The sequence below is a fragment of the Pyxicephalus adspersus genome, chromosome 7, assembly GCF_032062135.1.
Source record: "Pyxicephalus adspersus chromosome 7, UCB_Pads_2.0, whole genome shotgun sequence".
Classification (NCBI taxonomy): domain Eukaryota; kingdom Metazoa; phylum Chordata; class Amphibia; order Anura; family Pyxicephalidae; genus Pyxicephalus; species Pyxicephalus adspersus.
The window spans coordinates 41553390-41578718 of NC_092864.1; the positions used below are offsets into that span (position 1 = coordinate 41553390).

At 37.9% G+C, this 25329-nt stretch overlaps 1 protein-coding gene across 4 annotated transcripts in view; it reads right to left on the reverse strand.

Annotated features, from left to right (window-relative positions):
* The window catches only part of CCDC148 (coiled-coil domain containing 148), a 117306-nt gene that overhangs the window by 5365 nt on the left and 86612 nt on the right, over positions 1–25329 (reverse strand). For all 4 annotated transcript variants that reach the window (XM_072418191.1, XM_072418190.1, XM_072418189.1 and 1 more), the window contains 4 exons: positions 13461–13601; positions 5787–5905; positions 765–882; positions 158–298 (listed from right to left, as the gene is read on the reverse strand). In XM_072418191.1, the coding sequence (XP_072274292.1) occupies positions 158–298; positions 765–882; positions 5787–5905; positions 13461–13601 (519 nt within the window). The remainder of the gene's footprint in view (positions 1–157; positions 299–764; positions 883–5786; positions 5906–13460; positions 13602–25329) is intronic.

The window sequence follows — 25329 nt, forward strand, 5'->3', positions numbered from 1 at the left end:
TGCAAGTCTAATGCATATTCAAACCATTGTATTTATAATGCATGGTGATCAGTCTGAAAAACTGAGTTATCCGAAAACTCCTGCCAAAGCCGGTCTATTTTTGAATACATATTATTATTATTATTATTAAAAACAGTGATGAGAAGAGCATGTGTACCTGTTGTTCATTGTATGTATGTAACTCAAAAAGAGGTTTTTGAAGAACAACCTCCTCTTCTGTTCCAATACCCATTCTGGCTTTCCAAGCTTTTGTGTCACCCATCATCCGGACAGGATCAAATTCTGCTATGACAGCGACCTGCAAGCACATGAGGCACCATCAAATGACAGCACATAAAAAGTAATATGCTTTATAAATGATCAAGGCAAAAGAGGAATTATTTACGTGCACTGAGAGTCCAGAGGTTCCACCTGCTAGGAGCTAGTGATATTACTGCAATATGAGACACAGTGGGAGGCAATTATAAAAACCAGTGGGAGGTAATTATATAATTTTTATTATATATACACATAAAATGTAAAAAAGTGAACACATAATGTTTTTCTCTACAGTTTTAAGGTATAGTTACACTAATATAGAATTGCTATAATTTTTTTTTTTATAGCAATGTCCCAACCTGACAGTGTAGCCACTATGAGAAGGAGTATATGAAGGGTAGCTAATGTACTTCTTATTGCTTAGTGGTCATAGATAGTATGTCATACCTCTATACAAAGACCTATAACAAAGCACAAAGCCAAACAGACTCTCCAAAATATCCCACCTGCTTCCTTAGAGCTTCCAGCCTCTTCTGTCTCTCCATCTCTACTTGCTCATCTTGAAGTGCCATCTCCTTTCTCTCCAACAGACGTTTCTCCAGTAGATGCTGCCGGTATACAACCCTGAAGGATGAAATTGTAGAATAATAGTCAGTGGCTGCTGACTTCTCAAAACGAATTAGAAAAGTCACTTTTTTACAGCAATATTTTTTCAGTCCCTCTGTATTGTCCTAATATTTAAATTATGAAGGTTCCTTCTGGCACTCTGGTCTGTGAACCCTTACATGTCAAAAGTATATTAGAGAGAATTACTTGTATAACTTTAGAATGATGCTAGCTAGAGAGAATAGAAGTAATGAGATTGATCTAATGATACAAATTATAATACAAACATGACTGGTATGTAATTCAGTATATGTAATGTGCTAGAACATTGGAAGATTTTCATTGTGTCTGCATGTCATCTGGATTAGCTTTTCAGAATATGTAATGCGGCTCGATATTCACATTCCATAGCACTCTCCAATTTGGTGGCAACCTGGACTAGTCAAGGGAAGGGCCTGTCCTATATAGTCAAGGTAAGTTCCCATGCTGGTATTTTGAGTTGCATTCTATGTAGACGCCTACTTTAATGTCACTTCAGGCTCATTTTAATATCATATGAGCTATATTATATTTTTATTTTTTCTTTCAAACTTTCTGTTGGCAGTATTGTGTTAAAGACAGGCTAAAGCTGCGTACACACGTCAGATTTTTCTTGCCCGATAATCGGCATCGGCCAGATATTGGGCGAGAATCTGGCGTGTGTACAGTCGGCGTCATTCATCGTCTGTGGATCCGTCCTGGCGGATCCACGAACGATGAACGACGAGCGATCCTAATGCAAGGGAAGGGGGAGAGTGCGCAGCAGGGTGCCGCTCTGTCGCTCTCCCCCTCCCCTCTCCATGGAGCAGAACGGTGCTGTATGTACAGCACCGTTCATGCATCGTGTAGTCCTTTGTCGTTGGAAAGGATTGTGAAAGATCAAAAATTGCACGTGTGTACACAGCTTTACCAGCCAATGAGGAACAAGCAGGAAATGGCAGACCACAGCCGAACAAGGAGAGCTGCTTTGCCTATTTCCTATAATAAAATGCTGGTATCATGACAGTATTTGCAAGAAGAGTGTTTAGGCAGCCATAGTACTGTCTATGAGAATGCTAATGTTTTGGTGAAAATCAAAGCTTACATTTTAATAGAATGAGTCAGAACCACTGCAAAGATTTTAATGCTGTCTGTGTCATCAATACCCTTCTGTACCAGTGACATTAGGACACGAAATGAGATGTGGATGTTCTAACCAACTCCTTCCCCATCAAAGAAATATCCTCCCAATGTCACCAGGGCAGGAAGTGATGGTAAATTTTTTCTATGGGGTCAGCAATAAAAATCTTACAGAATTTCTCCCGCTGTTGTACAAAACTAGAGAAAAGTTTGGCCAGACTGTATGATCTATATCCTGAGTATACTGCCATTACCCCCTTGGCATTTGTATGCAAACTGTGACTTTTATTTAGTAAACGTTCACATCCCCCTGACAGGCTTCACAAGCCATGATTAAGGAGTTTCTATCTCTGTTTGCGGATCAATAGAGGCTCTGTTCATATTTAAAAGCTCAGTTCCTCAATACAGACACCAGAGAAATAGCTGACAGGAAGAGGCAGTGGAGACCGCAATGTTTTATTGGAGGAGATGGTGAGATAAAGACACAGATAAGAAAACAAAAAAAAACAATATAATAGAAGTAGTAGGAAGGGAACAGAGGATTGGTGGGTGTGCATATCGGCACACCGAAATAATGATGTACAGTACCCAGGAACTAATCATATTATACATTCATCAGTAGCCAGAACAATAAATGACAATTGCCAATTGATGACAATTTGTTCCTACACAGTACACTATTCTTTACTTTACTTTTCTTTTTGCAGCACCCGTAAAAGAAAAGGGTGCTGGAAAGATAAAGCTTTAGCATCTTCTTGTACAGGTATTTCTGCTTGCAGGTTTTGAAGTGAACTTGTGGCTGATACCAAAAGCATTGCTCGGATGCAAGCCGGGTCAAAACGTGCCTTTGAGCTGATATTAGCTTTTCACAGTTTCTTTACAGCAGGGCTTGAGTGTCAGAAAGAAGCAATGCAAGTAGCCAATAATTTTATATGCTGACAATAAGGTAGAGTGATGGAAAAAAGAGCTCATTACTGTGCTGCTTCTCCTTTTGCTGTTCATTCACACATTGGGTGTCCAGGACAATCAGGGCTCAGATGTAGACGTAGACATAGATATCAGACTGAGGACAACTAGTGGAGGAAAATACATAGGGCAAATCTCTGGAATAAAGCTGAATATTGCAGCAAAAGCTGTTTTTTTTTTCTTTTAACAGGCTATTGTTTTTAATTCAGCTATTTTTTGCTTAAGTTGTGCTTTTAAATTTATTAGCAAGGTTGCTTTTAAGTGTAAATAAAGACATTTGTTTGTTTTATATGAAATATGGAAGGTTTAGAACCCATCAGGTCTCTGCTGAATAACTTTGTCCTGGTGAGCATTGTCACATAGAATGAAAGTGATGCAAAGTTTACATTTTCAGTTGTCACTGCATCAGAAACATACAGGAAATCTTCAACAAGATACACGTTTCAGTGACAACTGTCTGTAGATTTCAGTTACGTTGAAGAGATGTCCTCTGACTTCTGGTTGTATCTCAAGACACAACAGTGAAAGAAAATCATTCTAATAGGAAAGGAAAAAAAATCCTTACAAACGTTTTCGTGCTTTATGAAATGAAAATAAAAGGTTTTTAATTTGATTCATATTTGAACTGTCTGGAGATACTTTAAGGTTTACTAAAATCACAATATGAATATACGCAGTTCACACAAGCAAAATGATTTATCTCTTGCACGGAACACTTACACTAACTTCATAAATGGGATGAGGTTCTCCTGAGTTCAATTATACAATGTTGTCTAATGTTTCAGTGATCCTTCAGAATTCACTGATAGAGGTATTTTGCTTGAATCTGACCTCTATATGACACACTTTAAGTGGGATTTGCAATCTTATAGGCTTGTGTGGAAATACAAAACTCTTTTGAAATCAAGAAAATCCCAACAACACAGTCCCTAACTGAAAAAACAGTCAGGCATGCCAATACACATCCAAAAAGAACTGAGGCAATCGGAAAGTAGTACTTGGAGCCTACTGATGTAGACACAAAATTTGTAACACTGAGATAACTACAAGGGAAGTGACCACTTTGCACAATTATCTAACATACTGTTGCACCATCCACCTTACTATATTAAAAATAATTTCTTCCCCTTTAAAATTTCCTTTGGCAATAACAAGAATATATAATAAACGGGCACCAGAGGGTTAAATGTTCTGCAATCCTCAAAAATTGTAATGTGACATTTCCTAATGGTTTCCCAGTAGCCCTTCAAGACTCATGGTGTCTGCTGCATGTTCTGCTCTCCCTTGTGTTTGCAGGATCAATATTAATCTTTAAGAGTTGAGAAAACTCTGCAGATATTACCAGACTTCTCAATCTACAATATTAAAAATTAAAAGCAATAGTTTCTTTGTGCAAAACATTTTAAATCTTCACAGCCACAACTAACACTTGTCTGGGGGGCTTTAGATGGGTACGGATAACGCTTGTTGCTGCTCATTATTTTATTGAGACCTATCATTCTTTAAAATTACAGTTGAACAATGCATTCCCTCATCATCTGCCACTAAGTGGAGTTTCTTTGAGCTCAATATTTTTAAAGGGATAATGTTACTCTACAGATATTATTAAAAAAAATATGCATTATTTTATAAAGATAAAGAAAATCAGTTTGCCAGCAGTCACTGGCATTTCAGTGGAACTACAGTCATAGTTCAAAGTATTTAGGCAGAAATGTTATTGCAGGGTCAATAAAACCCTTCTATAAAAAAACATACTGACCTGCTTGAATTTTGTTAGCTAAAGTAGTAAGCTGTGCATAGGTGGCATGAGCAGGAGTTACGCCATTACAACCTTGGCCAATCATGGTTGCCAAAGGTCTGACACCTGGAACAGGACCAGGCAAATGTGTAGACAGAGCAAGGACAGGTGAGTAAAAATAAAAGTTGCAATCAAGCAAGTTCATTTTACTGCAGAAGGAACATTGCCTATCCCTTCTGCAATACAGGACCTGCAAAGTTTAGTTCTGCAATACTGACCTTTTCTTCAGTAAAGATGGTCAATGAGATGCCCTCTTTTATGCAAAATACAATCAAATTTACTGCAAAATGCACTGACCCAAAACTAAGCCAATCAAATCCTGCAAATACAGTGGCTCATTTTTAAGTGTGGGCAAGTTACATGGTAAATGCATAAAATCTCATTGACCACCAGTGCTATCCAGCACTGTCCCCACACCTTCCCAGTTCTAGTGCTGCACCTCCACCAGGCTGAAAGACACCCAATTCTATGGAATCTACGTCCTGTCCAATAGGAGTGCATCGTCAAGTTGTTTACAGTGAAATTCTGCAGAAAATAGCCCTAAGTTATTATGTGGCCCCATTCTCTGCATTATTTAGAATATACCCACTGCTGAAGGAAAAGGACCCATTAAGACACATGATCAGATTGAAGGCCCATGGTTAAACGTTGATGTTTACAAAAACATTTTATATGCTTCTGAGCTGGCTATTTTGTTCTATTTTGCTTTGCATTGCTATTAATTGGCCATTTGGTGGTCATGGCGGACCACTAAACATTGTGGGATCATGGTACTGATGTTAGATGTTCACCCAAGACAATCATGAACGATTGCTTCTGGTAACACAAATCTACCATCTGTACAAGGATGATTACCTTTAGTCACAACTGCCATACAGCAAACAATCATGATTACATGTATTTGAATGGGTGGAGGGGGTGCACAATACAACTCCCAACTTTGCTGGATGCACTACTTTACTATAGAAACTCAATTCGCTTTGCACTGCACCGCTCTTACCGCTCCTTGTCTTTCTCAGCTTGCTGCGTCATTATTCTCCTCAACTGCTCCAGGCGCTCCACATCTCTTCTCTGCAGCTCTTCCCACGCTTGTCGCTTCTCTGCTTTGTACTTCTGTATCTGTCGCGTGAGGAAAAAAGAAAGTTCAGACTAAAATGCGCCTAAGCCTGCGTGACAAGCCATACAAAAGGAAATCCCAAATGCCAGAATATCTTGATATTGTTTCTTGCAAATACAGTGAAGTATAAATGTGCTGTGAGGCTTGAAATCCCACGCTTTGTTTTCCTGTGGCTTTACTGTTGATTTAATTTCTAACTAAGTGGAAACATTTATAAGACAAAGAGCCGCATTCCATAAAATCACCCACCTGCACTACTCCAGGCACAATGCTTCTTTTTTCATGGAGCGTGCACAGTTGCCTCTCTGCAAAATACCTGATTATCTCGCCAGCTTGTTTTAAAAAGCCAGTTCAGCCAAACCTGCCATTATGGATGAAATATGCTGAGCTGAATCATCTATGGGAATCTGATGTATCTGAGAGACACCAGTTATTCTCTAGATCAGTGTTTCTCAACCAGGGTTTCTTGGGCCATGAGCAATTTTTACCTCTCAGGTCAATTACCACTGGCACCAATGATCTTTTTGGCTATCTGTAAGGATGACATTCTCCCCAATTGCCAGCAATGTAAGGGGCATTTTTCCTACTGAACACCACACTAATGTTTTGTGAGCTGTAGATATAGTAATTATAGCATAGGTTACCTAAGACCTGAAATGATTTCAAGGGTTCCTCTATGTTAAAAGAGTTTGATCTAGTTTATCCAGCTATTGCTATTCCCATCATTAAGGTTCATATCTGCTTCTGTAAACCCTAATAATGATCTTCTCTTTGACGCTCCCTTTTGATCTGTTAAATAAACCCCTGATCTGTTACATCTGTTCAATGAGTGCAAATAAAACTAGTCGATCCCATCAAAATATGAACTGAGCTAAAACTTCCTGTGTTCTTTGCCTTAACAGTCTGGTATGTGCTAGCATTACTTTCAGTGATTCATTGCTAGCTAGCTTGTAGTCTATGTGAACTCATTGGCCCTGATTTATGAAAGCTCTCCAAGGCTGGAGAGAATACACTTTCAGAAGTGAACTGGGTGATCCAGAAAACATGGAATGGATTTTTTAAAATCCTTTTCTATTTGCTAGCAAATGTTTTGAATCCTGGACCAGATCCATTCCAGGTTTGCTGGATCACCCAGTTCACTTCTGAAAGTGTATTCTCTTCAGCCTTGGAGAGCTTGCATAAATCAGGGTCCCAGTATAAAGATAAAGAGAGGAGAATGTGCTTTGTAGTCCAACCTAATCTAAAGTGACAGAGCTGTTCCTTTAAAGATACAACATACTTGTATAAGTAGGAGTTGTCACCCCAGCAAATGGTTGGATCACCAAGTAAAAATCAAGAAAAGAAACATTATTTCAGTGCAGAACACAAATTGTTGTTGAAATGTATGTTTTTTCTTTAAACACCGAACAGTAAACGCCTCCAAACCATTGTCTGGTAATGGAGCCATTGCTTGTAAATAGTCCCACTGAATTACACAGGAGACTGGGTCAAGCAGGAAAAAAGAAAATATTTCTGAAGTGTGAATTATATTTGTAAAATCAAGTCCCACACATTCACAATATATTTTTTACAGATGATTGTTGAGCTTCCTATTTAGGAATCATTTGAGGTCACTTAATATTGATATAAAAAGAGCTGGTAAGGAGATAGACAATGCAGCTGCAGCTCAATAATAAACAAGCCATGAGCAAAACGACATCCACGGAACAAAGTTGCATTCTTCTATAGAAAATGAACTTCACGCTGTTTCCTACACAATATACAGCTGAAATTAGCAGCACGTCAAGAATTTAGTGCATTTCATTTCAAGAATGAACAATATCTGTAGAGCTAGCCAGAATAAAAATTATTTTTTTTAATATTTATTATGATAAAAAAAAATACTTCTCAAGCCACAGATCAATTCTAATAAATGCAGACTCACTGACTTGATAAATCAGTTTGTTTATATGTGAAAACAATGTAATCATAATCCAGAGTGAACTGACTGTTCCTGCTTGTACAGCATAATGCTCTATTAAAGTGTGTGTAAACCACAGCCATGAAATTCTCCTATTTGTTCTCTTTGCTCTCTTAGAATGGACTGTCCACTAAAATAGAAATTCTGCTTATGCTGTGGGTCCACTCTCCCTTCTCAAATCATCTGCTATATGTAGGTAAAACAGGTGCATGTACAAGGGTACAGGTAGAATAACCAACCTCTTAGATTGTAAGTTCTTTTGGGCGAGGTGCTATCTTCCTCCTGTGTCATGGTTTGTATCTGTCACTCACTTGCAACCAGTAATTATTGAACATTGCTGTGTAAAATTTGGCACTTTATAAAAACAGTTTAATATTATTATTATTAATAATAATACTTATACTTACCTTAACCCTCTCTTCTGCATTACTGGGCACAATGTCACCAATGTCACCATCCTTCCTATGGAATGCAGAAAGCACATTACAAGAAGACACCCCGGTCCATTGCAGGAGCATCATCTCATCAGATTCTTCCTGTTCTGCATTCAATAGGAATGGAAGAATAGTAATGTTTTTGTTGCCTAAGTCAGAGTAAGTTTATTTCTAAATGTACCCTTTAAAGACATGTTTTTATCCTACATATTGTAGGTAAATAAGGGAGAAATCTACTGGAAGATGTACCTAGATTCATCAGACTATAGAGGCCACTTGGATGCATCTTAACCTAAAATGGCATACTTATGGACCACCTCCTTCTTTTCCTTCTATATATGTTTAGATTGTTGGTTTGGAGGCCAGACGTTTATTGGTAATTTTAATCTTCAGTGCTTGGACTCTGTCATGACATGTAGTATTATAAAGCTATTGACTTTCTATACCTGTTATCTATGTACCTTACTGGTCCCCCCCCCCTTTGTTCTTTTTGCTTCCTTTTTTACTTGTTCTTTTGGATTTTGTTTTCTAATTTACTTGTATCCCCCTTACCCCATAAAACTCATAAATAAAGAATTATAAAAAGAATAAAGATGCCATTTGAGTGCAAAGTCTGTTTTAAATATATAGACGGAAGCATTTTATTATATCTAATTATCTTGTTAAAAATTCAGAGCCACCTTTTGTCCCCTGCACACTTACTATGTTATCTCATAAAGCCTTCTAGTTTTTATTTCGGGCTATAGAATGATTATCTTTTATGGTATAGAGATCTGAAGGTGCCACTGGTATAACAGTTTAGCAGAAGGCATTGGGGAAGCTGACAATGTTTACACCACAAGTTTGCAGTGTTGTCAGCCCACAACAGGGCCTAAACAGTGCGTGTCTGGCATGCCAACATGTATTTTTTTGTACTTGCAGGGTCTGCAAAAGGATAAAATCTGGGGCAAATGCTCGTGTTGCAGGAATGTACTCTTATGTTTTGTATGTTTATTTTACCTAGACATATGCTCTAAGGTGTAAATGTACATTGTGGAGGCTCTGTATGTCTCATGCTCACCTGTTTTGGATTTAGTAAGATATCAGCTATGTTTTTGCAGAGTACAGACTCCCCATGGGACTGAATAAAGAGTGTGGGGAACATGTGCATTCCCCGCTGGAATAATCTTAACAAGCAGATCATCACTCCAGCATGTTGCACAGCCAATTACTCTATAGACCGAGAACAAGTGAGTATAAGTCTACCAGGGGGCTACAATGGCATAACAGTAACCACATTAAAAGGTGCAGTTACACTTTAATATATATAGTGAGCCCTTCAGTAACTGTACAGTCTGCATGAATAAATTAATGACCGATAATATCTTGGCTTCTGGTGTGCAGCTATATTTTTAAGAAGTATTCAATATGTGTCCCATAGCTGGAAAACGTAGTTTAGAGTTAAGCCCCATACATATGTCAGATAGACACCAGATCACTGTTGGAAACAACCTTGTAATTGTTTCCAGTTTCGGATGGACAAAAAAGCACAGTACACACATTTTTTTCTGTGGAGATGCAGAAGTCTAGCTGTCACCCTATGAAGAAAAGACCAGCAGTTTGTCCTTATTGGTAAGCAGGGTTGATTGATGAACATGGTCAGTTGACTACTGTACACATAAGATTTACGCCCATGACAAACACAGTAATTCGTTTGCGGTGACAATCATCTGACATGTGTATATAGTTTAAGGGGGATTCACTTATCAGAGGTGCCTCGATGCACCAATGAGGCTTCCATATGTATTTTCAAATGCATGCAACAAAAACCATTTTTTTATATTACTAGCTAGCTTGAACATGTGCTGGTGACCTTCTTGTACTAAATTCCTGACATATCAAAATATACAGCAATATAATTAAATAAAAAAACTTTATCTGTTATCATTAAAAAACAGTCCTTGAGCTACACGGAAGTGACCTTTCCTTAGATAAGATTATTCCATCAGTCTGCTGCTGGAGGGAGAAGATATTTCAATATAAAAAAAAGAAGAAATATTTTTAAAAAAGTCCATTTATACCAAGACATTTAGATGAGGGTGATGTTAGAAGTCCCAATTCTCTTTAGAACAGGAGTGTTAAACTCAAATACACAGTGGGCCAAAAAATTAAAAACTTAGACAAAGTCGCGGGCCAACACGAAACTGAAATAGCACCGCTACTACAATCCCTGTGCCAAGAAAACAGTCCAATGCGGGGCTCAATGTTATGAGTGGCTGGATCTCCCTCTTCACTGAAATAGCACCACTACTATAATTCCCTGCGTCTTTAAAACAGTCCAATGTGGGGCCACACATAGGCAGAGAGGCCGCTGGTCTATAGACACGAGTGATGCCGGGAATTGCAGTAGCGGCGCTATTTCAATGCAGTGGCGGGCCAGCTGGAATTCATATTTAGGATTCCTTTGGGGGCCAAAAAAAAGGACATTGCGGGCAAGATGCACAGTGGTGGAGGTTTTCTCATTAGATATTGGTACTTTAGCATTCCCTGCTTTTTCTCAAGACAAAGCATGTGAGGTCGCCGATCTCTATAGGAAATTGGCCACAGAAGCTAATGAATGAGTGCTGAAAACTATCAAATGTTAGGTAGCTGACTTTAGAGCTGTGGCAGTGCTGTAAGTCTCATACTCACTCTCCTCTGCAGTGCGAATCATTAATTTGGGACCGAATATTCAATATCCAAATCTAAGTTTCTACCTCCCCTGAGGAAGCCACACAGTGAAATGCATCAGTAACAGAGACAACTGTGCTCACTTTGACAATTTATTGATGACACACTTATTTGTTAGTCTAGCTCTGCCTAGTGCTACTGCTGGTCTTTAAATTGTTATTTTGTTTGTCTATCGTACAAGTGAAATTAATTCATATATCGTTTGCTGTTAAAGCCTCTTACTGTCTATCTTTCTTTATCTATTCAACAGTATAGAAATACATCTTTGTTTAATGGCCAATGGGTACAAGGTAAAAATACTTTTTAAGGATTTTTTGCAGGTGTTATTTTGTTAACATTGAATGCAGTTATTATAACAGTTTTTTTTTTGTGTGTGTTGGAGTAGGTTGCAGACTTTTATGACGTTGGTACACTGTTTTTAATGGCCATGCTTGTGCAAAGTTTCCGTCTGATAAACTACTTTAGATAAAGCTTTCCTGAGAGAAATGTTGAGGTTCAAGACAATGTCTTTGCATTCTGCAAGGCCTTAAATATAGAAAACCAAAGGCCAAAAAAAAATCACATACCATAGCTTGATTATACTACAATTTGCTATCATTGGTATCCTCCCATTGAACTCAATGAGCTAAACAAATGTGGCAATTGTTCACAAAAAATGGTTTGAAGACTTGTACTACTGTCCTGTAATTGACCGCTTAATCGTGCAACTAAAATCACACATGAGCTGCCTTAAATTGTCGGTCATGTTCTTCAATGGAGGAAATTATTTTTACAAATAACAATAACCTGTGTGCTTCCACAAGCACAATGCTGCTCATGTGAATGCTGCCTTTCCCGTAAACAGAGAACAGCACCCAATTATCGAGGAGCTATGATCATTTTTACTTTTTTTTTGTTATTTTTTTTTACTAATGATTTTATTTTCTTCTTGCCCTGATATTATTATTTTACAGTTTCAGTGGGAAACAATCAGCTGATAGGATGAAGTATTGATTCTGGCTTCCAAATTATCACAAAAGCACAAAATCATCACAACAAACCACAGTTTATAGTCACTTTCCCTTTACTCCCATGTCACTAAAAGTAAAGCAAATACCTGGTATCTGTACCTGCTCGAGCTTACACATGGCTGTCTTTCCTCACTCCCAAAAGCTGATTGGTGGAGCAACAAAGTTAGCATTTAAAAGAACCCATTGCTTTGAGCTCCATCAGTAAAACATAAATACATAATAAATGCCATGTACATATGTGCCTGTAGAGAGCTGACAATGCAGTGCCTTTGCTGCTCACCTCTCCTGTACTGCAAATCACCCTCCCTTTTATCATCCTAAAAACAGAAGGGAGACATTTTCTGCAGTCCACAGGGGAGAAATCAGACAGGACTAACTAATACTGCTTGGGATTTCAGCGCAGCAGAGGGAGTACAGTTACCTTTCCACCGCATGCTCACAGCTAACTGGATATCTATTAAATCAACAGGTGACATTTTTTGTATTTGCAGTGTTTGTAAAGCGACAAAGCTGGAGGAGATGTACATCTCTTGCATAGATGTATTGAATTATTGAATTATTGTTTTACTACTTTGCCCAAACATATATTTTAAATAACATACAAATGTAAACAGGGAATAAATCATTCATAAGTAAGCCTGCACAGTTTTAGTCATTTAAAGCAGCCACATTACCTGAACTATAATCATCATTGCAAGCTGAGGTTAGAGCTGCAGACTTCTCTGCACATCATTACCCAGTACATTTGCATGTAGATTGCCAATATTTAATGCTGGCTGAATGAATTGACAGACTAGGCAGCTTAATAGAGGACGGGATGTACATATGACAACACAGACGAGGAGAACAGGGCTAGATAACGTTGGTTAAGAAATGAGCCTGGAAATGAGGTTGGGTTACCAAAGCTCAAAGGGGATGGTAATTTTCATTTAGAACACAATGCTACAAGGAATGTGGTACAGGACTCCCCTCATAAGGACCTAATGTTAGGGTAAGGTTGGAGTTCAGCTTTATCACAGCCCAGCCATACCTGGTTCTCTTTAAGACAGTATTTTGTTACAACAGTGAATAAAAGAAGATGGCTGTGCGGCAAAGTTTACTTTGAACAGAGTTGCTGACTTGAGACGAGAATATACTGCAGTGCAGGGTACTTGAATGCAGCACTCCGAGCATTCCCACAGTCTCTCTAGTACTGTTACAAAAACCCACATTTCCAGAATCATTGAGGCAGTGCTATACTAACAGCACAATGCAGCATGGAAAGATTCAGTTCCTATGAGATAATAATGGCTTTAGCTGGATTGAAAAAAAATACTTTCCTAAAATGCTGTTTAAACACACTTATCCAATCTACAGGCAGCAGAGATAGACAGGTAATTAGAATGCATCTAGGTGCTCTCTATAAGCTCCTAACATTGTATGTAAATTGTTAGAATATTTGTACTTTTTCCTTTTCTTCTGCTCTTTGCAGCTCCTCTCTCTCTTTTTTTTGTCTTTCCCGTTGCTCTTCTTCTTGTCGTCTCCTGGCACTGATGGCAGATTCTAATCTAGCGGCTTCTTCCTGGTGCGCTCTCCACTGAATGACCTAAATGGAATACAGAGCAGATTTCAGGAACATATAACAGCTTGGACGTAAAGGAAGTGAATTTTTTCTTAAAGGTGCAGTCTATGCAATAACATTTCCTTTAAAGTAAACTGTAACATCATTGTTAACTCTCCACTGGTAAAATGTGTCTGGTACCTCCTGCTTTTCTTAGGTTTTCCAGACCGGGGGACACTCTACTGGCCAACAGTAGAATGCAGAAGAAGATGGGTGAGATGCCAGGCCAGGAAGCCTGGTTGAAATAAATACCAAAGCACCCTGAAACTTGGAGGGAGAATTAGACGTTATATCTTATCAAAACAGTAGATTTTGAAAAGCGCCTACTTTAGCTCACCAATAAAGTGAATAACATCAACTTAACTTTAGGTATATTAAATTTGCATCAAGGACACAACTAACTTCATAACCAGCTCTTCATTTTCATTCTCCCATTCATCATTGGATATTCACTGGTTACATTTTTACATATACTATCAATGGCTCTAAAATCTGAACCAAAGGCAAGGTCCAATAATTCATTAGTGGCATCCCTCTCCCATTGCAAAGTGCTGCATTAAAGGTTTACAACAGAACATACATAAAGTGAAAAGCTAAATATACCTATAATACAACCCAGCTTTGGCCCGTAGTGCCAAGGATGATGTCACAATCCTGGACTAAAGCCTAGTACACATGGGATGACATTCACCTTCAATCCTACAAAATAACCAGATCTGAAGTGAATCTAAAGTAAATTTAGCATCCCACCATTGGTAAACGACCAATGATTGGGTTTATAATCAGATGTATACAGATCAGACCAGTTGGTAAATATTAAGTACAGAAAGTTGTGTCATGTGTACTATCAACTGACCAAATCCATCTGAGCTCCCATCTGTTCTGTAGTTCATCCTATCAAAACGCTATTATCAGAAGTGCAGAATATTGACTTCCAACTGATTACCAGTTAAGAATATTGATCAGACCAATTGGTCACATTCAAAAATAGCAGTTGATCTGCCTAAGTATCTGAAACTTCATGAGAAAACGCTCCATGTGCAGGAACATTTCATTTATGGAATCTGGGATCCTCAGCATTCCTATTATCTTGTAGGAAATATTGTGATGTTTTGGGCCAGCATGAGAACTTTTTCCCCAGGAGCATCAGAAGGGGTGCTTAGCAAGCACCACTAACTTTGCAAACCTTACTTCCAAAACACCAGGTCCCAAAAGGAGGCTTAGTACACACGACCTATAACATTTGACCTCACATTGCAGGTTGTAGCAGAGATCAATATCTGCTTGTTGCTTGCTGCATTTACTCACAATGAATATAAACAGTTGCTCACTGAAAAATATATTTTGTGTCCCTTTGCACCAAGTGAATGTTCTGAAATAAAGCTGAACTTTAGAAAACAGCTAAATACATATACAGCATTAAGTTTACCCACAAAATGACTTAAATTTCTGCCCATCAATTTATGAGTTTTTACACCGATCTGTCACTCTGTACATGCCTGCAATAGATAAATATCACTTATAGGTCTACTTCCTTTCTGCAGCCTGTTACTGGACAGTGAAAAGAGAAGCAGGAGACTGTTATGCATAACTCACTGTCATTCTGCATTCTTCCCACAATCAGCATGTCCTTGTTAGGTCATGAGCACTGCAGCACAACTCTTGTACATGTGTGATTGGACATCAAATGCAAGTACTTACACTGCTTAGATTAATAAAATAAATTAATTAATTATTACATTCTATTTATTGAAAACCGAAAGTTGCATTCATTTGTGTAGTTCATTAAGCACAGCTAAAATGTCTCCTGAATAGCAGTTCCTTGTTTTACTAGGAGCTACTTTTTAAAAAAATATCCAATTATAGTTATATATATGAATATCAAATCATTTTCCCTTAATGGCTAAAAAGCTATTTACAATTTTAGTTTTACAACTCCATAGAGTGATATTTGCTCCCCTTCCCTCCTGTGTATCTGAGAGTACACAGACTTCTAATGTTCTAAGATCAAAGATAGGCATTGTGATCAGTGATGCTGCTTTGCTAGAATCATGTAGGATGAAAAACAGGAAGAAGTGGCTGCTCTGAACATCCCACCAAGTATGGTTCCTGTAAAGGTGCATCAATCATTATGGCATTAGTTCCATTATTGAAGATTATACCCACTTGGTTTCACTCATTCCCGGCCTACAAAAGCCAACACTATGACAAATGGAGAGAAGAAAACAATTGCTATGGACTAAATATCTGATTTGATAAACCTAAACTACATGGCTGATTTAGATCATGTATTTACACAAGCAATATGACTTGGCGTAATCACTGAACCAGAACTTCAGATAAAAATAAAATTCTTCCCACTAGTCAGCAATGTAGGAGAAATTCTTCTTACTGACTACCAAACTAATATACTGTGAGCTGTGGATATAGTAATTATAGCAAGGGTTCCCCCATGTAAAAAGGTTGAGAAACTGAGATAGACTATACAGTCCAATAGACAACATCATTCTTTCCACTTCAAGTCAGCTGAATATGAGTATCTTATACTGACAATACATTTAAAGTCAGTACCAGAAGTAATGGCATAAAGATAGTTTACAAAATGAAGATTAATATGGAACATATAAAACTTTGGCCTTGGTAATATCCATTGCATTTTATTTCAATAAACCCAGAGAGGCCTAATGGTGATGAAACGTATTGTTCTCCATGTCAAATCATTTTTGCTGAATACAGTGACCATTCCTGTTAGTCAACCATCAAAATGTTATCACTGTTGGTACTGACACAGATTTATCAGTCACTATTAAGGTGAGTGTTTCAGATTCAGGAATTTGCTTATTGTAATGTTATACAGATTCATCAAATAAGGCAGCTTACTCGTATGGGTTCAAGAAATATATGGCTATTGATCACTTTTCATCCAAAAAGAACTGCATGGCGTTTAATAAGGTAAAGTAGTTTTAAGTATTTTTTCTTACTTTGTGTTTTTTGCACAGGATTTACTAGTAACTTTTTACATGTTTCTTTTTTTTCAGTTGAATAAAAAAAAAAAAAATTTACATAAAAATTGATTGCATCTAAATATTTTGTAGCCACATTTTAAGCCAGATAGTGGTGCTTTATGATTTATTTTACAAGCATTATAGGAAATCCTTTACTGCTTATAATCTGAAATGTTTAAAAAGCCCGGTAGCTCAATCTGAAAATTATACACAAATTATCTAATCTAACTTATCTTAATTTATCTAACTCTACTTAATTTATCTAATCAAAACAGTGATTTTGACCCTTGGTCAGCTTACAAAAAAATTGTTGCACCCCCATTCACCATCCTCTCCCCCATTCCCTTTTCCTGTGGTATACGATGACATTGGGGGCCAATCCACACTCTACAGCAGGAGCAGAAAAGAAGTGCCAGCTGCTGCATGACCAAGAAAAAAGCATTTCTCTCATTTCTCATTACATCTGCCTTGGTGAGTCTGAATATATGAGAGGAATAGTACATGATATCTGACAAGCTGACCAGATTTCAGCTTAAAGCTGAAAGATAGGACAGCAATCAGGCAGGTAAGAATGCTTATTGCAGAAGAGACATAGCCTGTGCCTTTCTGCAAAAAAGTAAAACTTTTAGCTCATGTAAGTGGAACTTTTTTTCTTAAAGTAGAACACAAATGTAGAAAAGATAAAAAGATATACTTTCCTAGGAGGGTGTCATAGACCCTCCAGCACAATAATGATCCCAAAACTTGAGAGGAGACGATCTGGCACAGAAGCATGTTCTCTTGGGATTTATTATCCTTTAGTGTTCTCAGGACTGCCACAGAACCCTAGCCTGGGCTAACTTTTGTTCATTAGTCTTTTTGTTTGTTTTTTTAACAGCATTTTGAGTTTGGGAGTGGGGCTTTATTTAATTAGCAGACATTGTATTTTACTGCAAAATCTGTTTTAACAACCTTCTCTTTTGTCAAAACAATTATGATAATAAAGATATAGACTGTAGCAACATTTTACACCCTCAGTAATTCATTGGTTATACTATCTAGTCAAAACCACCAGCCCTTATTTGTCTAAAGACCTGTTTGTTCCCCACCGTAATCACATCATCCCATTTTTTACCTTACCTGTCTTACCCTTTATAGGAGAATAAAGCTACGTACACACTTCCAATTATTATCGTCGGAAAACGAACGACGAACGTTCCTGCACGATATACACGAACGATCGTATAGCACCGATCTTGCACATAGAGTTAACGACACGATCGTTCGTAGATATTGTACTCACAATAGATACGATCGTTTGAGCGACAGAGGAACTATGTGCACGACAGGAAAGTGAACGGACGTTCGTTCATCACGCATGCTCTGAACATGGACGATCAACGAACGACCGTACACACGAACGATGTTCAACGATCGTCGTCCAATCCGATCCGTCGGTCCGGTCGTTCGTTTCCAGCGACTTTCCTCGTTCGTCGGCGTCGTTGGTTACTTTTTTACGAACGATTTTTTGCCCAATCGATCGTTCGTCGTTCGATTGGAACGATAAAAATTGGAAGTGTGTACGCACCTTAAGGCTTTGTACACACGTGCAATCATTGTCGTTGGAAAGGATCGTTAAAGATCCTTTCCAACGACTAACAACTGCATGATGCATGAACGAATGCTGTACATACAGCACCGTTCTGCTCTATAGAGAGGGGAGGGGAGAACAACGGAGCGGCACCCCGTTGCACTCTCTCCATTTTACTTTCTTTAGGCTCGTCCATTGTCCGTGGATTCGCCAGGACCGTCGCTCAAACGATGGACAACCAGCGCTGTAGACACGTAAGATTATCGTCCGATATCGACACTGAGCCGATTATAGGACAAGAACAATTCCACGTGTGTACCCAGCGCAATAGTAAAATTTTGATTGATTGAACTTTTCTTATCTCACCCTTTCATAAGAGCTGTGATTTTTCAAAATAAAAAATATAACTCTATAATATAACTATAATTTGTTCTTTTTTTATCTTACTATTAAAGTTCCTACATATGGGCAGGGAAAAAAACATAATAAAGCAATTTCTGACCCTTCTACCTAAACGCCGAATATTTTTGCTGACATGTACCAGTTGCAAAAGACAAATACACTGAATTATCCTACTGCCTTCCCTGTTCGCTACAACAGAATTTAGCAGGCAGCCAAGACTATTGTTGGGATTTTATGTGGCTGCAAAAATGCTGGACTGCAACAAAAAATGAACCCTCTGTGAGCAGAAGAAGCTAACAGTTTACAGAGCAAAATAAAAGGAGCAAAGGATTAAAGCTTCAAGCAAACCTTGCAGGTGGCCATTAAAAAATTCTAAAAAATATAGTTGCCTGGCAGTTAAACTGATTCTTTCTCTTTACTAGTTTATTGGTCACTGATTTCGAACAAGCATGCAAATTAAATGATTGACTCATTAGGATTTATTGATCCCACTGACTCAAATTTATTTAATTTATAGTACGGCAAAAAAAAAAGGGTCAACACTGTGTGTGAGGAATGCTTACCGACACCGCTCTACAGCAACCCTAGATCCTTCTGACCTCATTATACTATTGGTACTCTTGGTACTCTTAATGGCCCTACACCCCCAGGTTGACTGCAGGACCCACACATACTTCCAACCTAATTTCTGCCGCACAGGCTCCGTTATGGAGGATTATTAAGTCACACTTTGTAAGTAAACCACAACATGTCCTTTACCTTATCTGGACAGTGGCTCAACACTACATCCCAGCTGGGAATCCTGTGTTTCTTTTCTCATGAGCCAGGGAGGCCATCAACAACTCCCTTTGATTTACCCTAATATTGCTCATTAGTCCTGGGTTCTAAGTCTCTCTCGATTTCCAAACTAACAATTACATCTTCATTTCATTGTTTCTTTTGGCCCTCTCCAACAACTTTAGACTCCAAGGCTTCACACTGTAGGACTAAAGCAGAAGTGCTGGATTCTATGTTCAAATCCCAGCAAGATCACCATCAGGCGTTTTCATGTTCCCTCCATGTTCACAAGGTTTTCCTCTGGGCACTCCAGTTTTCCCCATACTTTCAAAAAACTTTTCCTGCGGATAGATTGGCTAAATTACTACCCTCTCTTATCTCTCCTTTTCAAGTGGGTTTTGTTCAAGGTAGAGCGGCAGTGACAAATATTAGAAAAGTACTGGTAGCATTGGAAATTACGAAACATCAGCCTGATCTTGATTAAGCTATTATCGCAATAGACGCACACAAAGCCTTTGATACGGTGAATATACCTTGGCTTTTCACGGTGCTTAGAAACATTGGAGTTCAGGGTTCTTTTCTTAAATTGTTAGAAGCTATATATGCATCTCCAATAGCCAGCATACATACACCAGGATTTTTATCACATTCTATTGCTCTCCATAAAGGGACTAGGCAGGGGTGCCCTCTATCCCCTCTCTTTTTAACCTTGCTCTGGAGCCGTTGGTCCGATATTTGGATAGTACCGCTACATTACATGGTATACCGGTTCATGACAGTGAATTGAGAACCGCGTTTTTTGTAGATGATATTCTGATTTTTACTTCTAACCCTCGAATTGATAGCAATACCATTCAAACTGTGTTCACTAACTTTGAACTTTGAACTTAACAGGTCTGCAGTAGTTGTGGAGAGTTGGAGGGCCCATTTTCCGTTTAAAGTGGCAGTGGACTCTATACTCTACTTAGGGCTTTGTATTGGCCGTTTACCATCCTCCCTGTACAAATTAAATTATCCACCCTTGATAACTAAAATACAAAAAGAATTAGGAATGTGGGAGCATTTGCCCCTGTCATTTTTGGGCTGTTGCCATTTATTTAAGATGATGTCTTTCTCCAAACTGCTTTACCCCATGCAGACGCTGCCTCTTTTACTGTCCCATACTGATGTCATTGCTCCTTATAAGGCTTTTACGAAATTTTTATGGAATGGCAAACGCCCCAGAATATCTTTGGCAAAATTGTATCTGCCCAGGTCTGAGGGTGGTGTTGGATTTCCCAATATTAGACTTTACAATCTGGCCAGTCTAGCCAGACATGTTGTTGACTGGCTTAGAGATACATCCTGTTGCTCCAATGTACTTTCGCAATGGCACATCCTTGGAATCTCTGTGATTTATTACACTGTAAATTTTCCTATTGCTCTGCGTCACAATATTTTAATTAGCGATACAGTGGTTACATGGAAGGTGATTAGACAGAGATTCAAAGTACCAGTTCGTCTATCTCATTATCAGCCCATATGTGGTAACCCCATGTTTCCTCAGGCTCAAGAGCATGCAGCTTTTTGTATTTGAAAACAAAATGGACTAGTGAGGTACAGTGATCTGTTCCATCCGGAGAATCGTACCAAACTTTCTTTGACTGATCTGCGGATTAAATATGATATTCCACAATGGGCAGTTCATCCACTGTATTACAACCAGAATATATCTTACCTCAGGTCCTTAGTACTCAACTATGCAGAAAAATAATTCAGCCCAGTGGTTTCGATAAACTTTTATTACTATCTCCCCCGAATATCTCCAATACATACGCCTAGCTGTTGCCTGTCTTACTAGGCCGTTATCAGTCTCTAATGTGAAATTGTGGCAAAAAGATTTTCCAGATCAGGATATAGTAGAATGTGCTATACAAGGTTATCAAACAGTTAGGAAGAGTATGGTCAATGAGATATGGAGGGAATCCCAATTCATGATATTACATAGGGCCTACAAGGTATTTCGGCCCTCCACAACTGTCCCACAAACTAGAATGTGGCATTTACAATGTCCTAAGTGCGATTGTACTAGTGCATCTTTATCACATCGTTTATGGTTTTGTCCAAATATCACTGCATTTTGGTGTCGAATACTTTTGTTAATATCTGATGTAACTGGTCATACCATGCCAAATAATCCTTTACTGTTGCTGTTCGGCTCCTGGGATGGAACAGTCACAGATAATATACCTCACTCCATACGGACATGGATTAATATTTGTCTTTTGGCTGCCAGACGAGTAATTATGCACAACTGGATACAATCCCAAACACCTGGAAGTTATCTCTTCCCTGAAAGTCTTGTTTAATAGAGAGATGCTGGTTGCTCAAATGCAAGGAGATGACTCTATACCTCATTTTTTGAAGCAGTGGTATACATTTTTGACTTATGCCTTTGTAGACTCGGATAGAAGTTCAATCCTTGATTTGTTCAAATATTCGACATGGTACATAACCAATATTTCTGGCTGATCTACACAATTTTTTGTTTTCAAATATGATATTGTGAGTGTTCCCCTTCTTTTTCCCTTTGTATTGTATTCCCCTCATTGGTTGTATTTGTTTCGGTTATGTGTATGTGTAAATGGACCCAAATAAAAAAAAGTTTAAAAAAAATTAAAAAAACATGCATTTTGGTAAATTGTCTTCTTTACAAACTATCCTTGGTATGTGAGGAAAATACACATCAACACCAAAGTGCACCAAAGTGATGGCAGAAAATGATAAAAAATAATAATAAAAGTAGAATAATCATAAAATCAAACAAAAAATATAACTAATAATATAAATACATATATATATATATATATAAATATATATATATATATATATATATTTCTGATGTTATATTGTGATGCTGTTTTAGGCTTATGTACCCTAAAGAATATGTGCTATAGAACAAGTTGAATCCTCTGTTAAGCAAATGGCCGCTTTGATTAGGCTGATATATATATATATATTTATATATATATATATATATTAGCCAGCCATTGCTGGAAAAAAAAATAACATATACTCCTACACCACAAAGAAGCCCTCATACCAAGTGGGCAAACCCCTTTATCTACTGTGCTGACACCTTCATCAATTAGCAGCAAGCCCGTAGACGTCCCCAGAATTACCTACTCAATGGGCCTTATTTTCATGGGAGAATCTGGGTGATCCAGCAAACCTAGAATGTATCTTCTAAAAATCATTTTACTATTAGGTGGTAGATGTTTTCAATCCTGGACCAAATCCATTCCAGATTATCTGGATCACTCAGGTTCTCCCCTCATAGTCTATCTTCTCCATTCTTGTGAAACTTTAATAAATCGGCCACACTAACTCGGATTTCCCAATACATGTGTATACAGTGTAAAAATTAAAAAAGAGAGGATTATAACATCCACACGTTCTGTGCTGTTTACAGAAAGAGCAAAATCCGCCATTTAAAGGCTCAAAATTTTAAAAGGTTCTAGGTTTCTAGGATATTTTCTAGATCAACACACCACAATAAATCTGTTAAGATTTTTATTTTACCATCGGATAATGCTGAAGAAGAAACCTGGGCATTCAGTAAGATTGCATAGGATAAAAGAAAAATAGATGCCATGAAACCTTGCATTGGATAAAAATGGAATACAGATTATTCTTGTTGTATTCACCAGTAAAAGATTACAGCATTGCTCAATATTAAGCACGTTATCTGACATTTTCAAAATTAGCATAGAAAATAATGAGCAAATAACAAAACAGTGAGTGATATGAACAAAAGAATAAAAGAAACTGATAAACAAAAGTGAACAGCATTTATTTCTGGGCCCCCTGACCCTGTGGCTGATATTACAGTGATACTACCTGTAATTATGTACAAATGAAAAAAGATGATCTCATGGATAAATGAATAGCTTCAATGGGTAATATCAGCCTCTGCTGTAACATACCTACAATATTACCACCCATATTTCATAGTCAATAGCAAAGCTGATACATTCCAGCCATCCTTTCAGAGTTACGGATATGATATTGTGACTGTGAGAGACAGGCAGTGCTTTAATTACAAAATGATCAGCACACATCAAATAATGTCACTTTTGTGAGCTGTTTTACAGGTCTACATTTATGGAAAGTCTACCTTAGATTGTTCGGTCTTGATAGAGAAAATAAATTCTTTATCGACTGGTGTATAAGGAGCTGCAAACTTTTCATAGCTGAGCATTAATGATGGAAATGACATGAGAGGTTCCTCTGTAGCTTGAGGTGTTACAGAGCAGATGTTTGCAAGATAAATTGAACAGAAAGAAAGGTTGGGGCCTGCACAATGCTTCACATAACGAGAAAATGACAGACTAACGAAGGCGAATTGTGAACAAAAGAAAGTATATGTGGGTAAAAAGAATCAATATCCACATTACATCCAAGAGCAGATCAATTGTACAAATTGAATCTGGCAAATATATTTTTTGACAGAAATATTACAGACTGTTATGAGCAATTTATTGATGTTCCAAGAATTAAGGGACATATAATTATCTGTCTAAGGATTATACTCAATCAAAGAATATTGTTCACAAGTGAAAGCCAATGTATACAATGCATACAAACCGGGCCAGATTGCCTCTGGACCTCCACTATAAAGGTTACTAAGAGTCACTGAGCTGCTGAGCCTGTGGAGCTCCACTGACCATTGGGGACTATATAGGGCTGCCATCTTCGATTTTGGGATACCCTGTGCTGTGTTTCTGCACCTTTTCGGGTATATCAAAACCACTCAGTAGGCATATTTGTATAAGTTTATGAATATCTTGCAGTTTATATGTCACTTTATCTGACAGTCTGATGACCAGCTTCATTTTACCCACTTCGTCTGAGCCTAATCAGTCCTAAACCTGTCCCAGCTGAATGGAGAAAACAGAAGCATTTCTATTAACGTGTGTTTTTTATATGTGCCCAAATTTGGTTTTGGGTGGTAAGGTGGAAAGTTTTCAAGAAGAACGTCACCAAAGTTACCAAATTTAGTAAGCAAAATATTGCTTGTGATTGTTTAAAGTGAAGATGGTTGGATGGATGGATGTGAGATGATTGGCACTAGAAACAACCTTTCATGATCTATTCCAGTGACAGGAGAACAAACAAGCGCTATAAACACAGTGCTCTTACCTTCTATGGAAACTGGAAAAGGGAGGACGAGCAAAAAACACCCTGCTGTGCTTTTCTCCATAGAAATGCACAAGTGATCATGATCAATTCTTCATCAATCATCTATGCCAAGGTATGGATGCATGTCGAATTTTTGACTGTTCCTCCTAATATCTGATGTGTGTGTAACGCCTAAGCTCTTTTATTAAATCACCCCCAATGTATCTAAAAAATATGCTAGTTTCCAAACAGGATCTAATTGAAAATATTAGTATTGTAAGGTATTGAAGCACTTGTGGCTGACCATAGGCTGACTTTTGTCTGACCAAGGTTTCTTTCAACTGTTTACAGAAAGTTTGGAATGTTTAAAATATCATTTTGCTAATAAGTAACATTTAAATAATTCATATATGAAAAGGATTCACATCCAAAGGTCACTTATGGACCATAAGATTCTCTTAACACTGAAGTTAGTGATGTGTTTGCGCAGATTAACACTATATATCCAAAAAATTTAAAGGCAGAATCATAAACTCGAAGATATGTGCAAGTGATGATGCAGATTAAATAGGAGTTTTCTGTGTTTCTGGTAAACTGAAGAGATACAAGGTTATAATGTATTGTAAAATACCTTCTAGGAAGAGACTGAAAAATAAATGAACAATGCAGTGTATTCACAATGAAGTTAATACTACGAGAACAGAAACACACAAAAGATTCCAAGGCTGTAAAGTTTCCCATAAATGGACAAGTCAATAAGATGTACAGTGACATCATATATGAATGAAGTCCTTCAGCT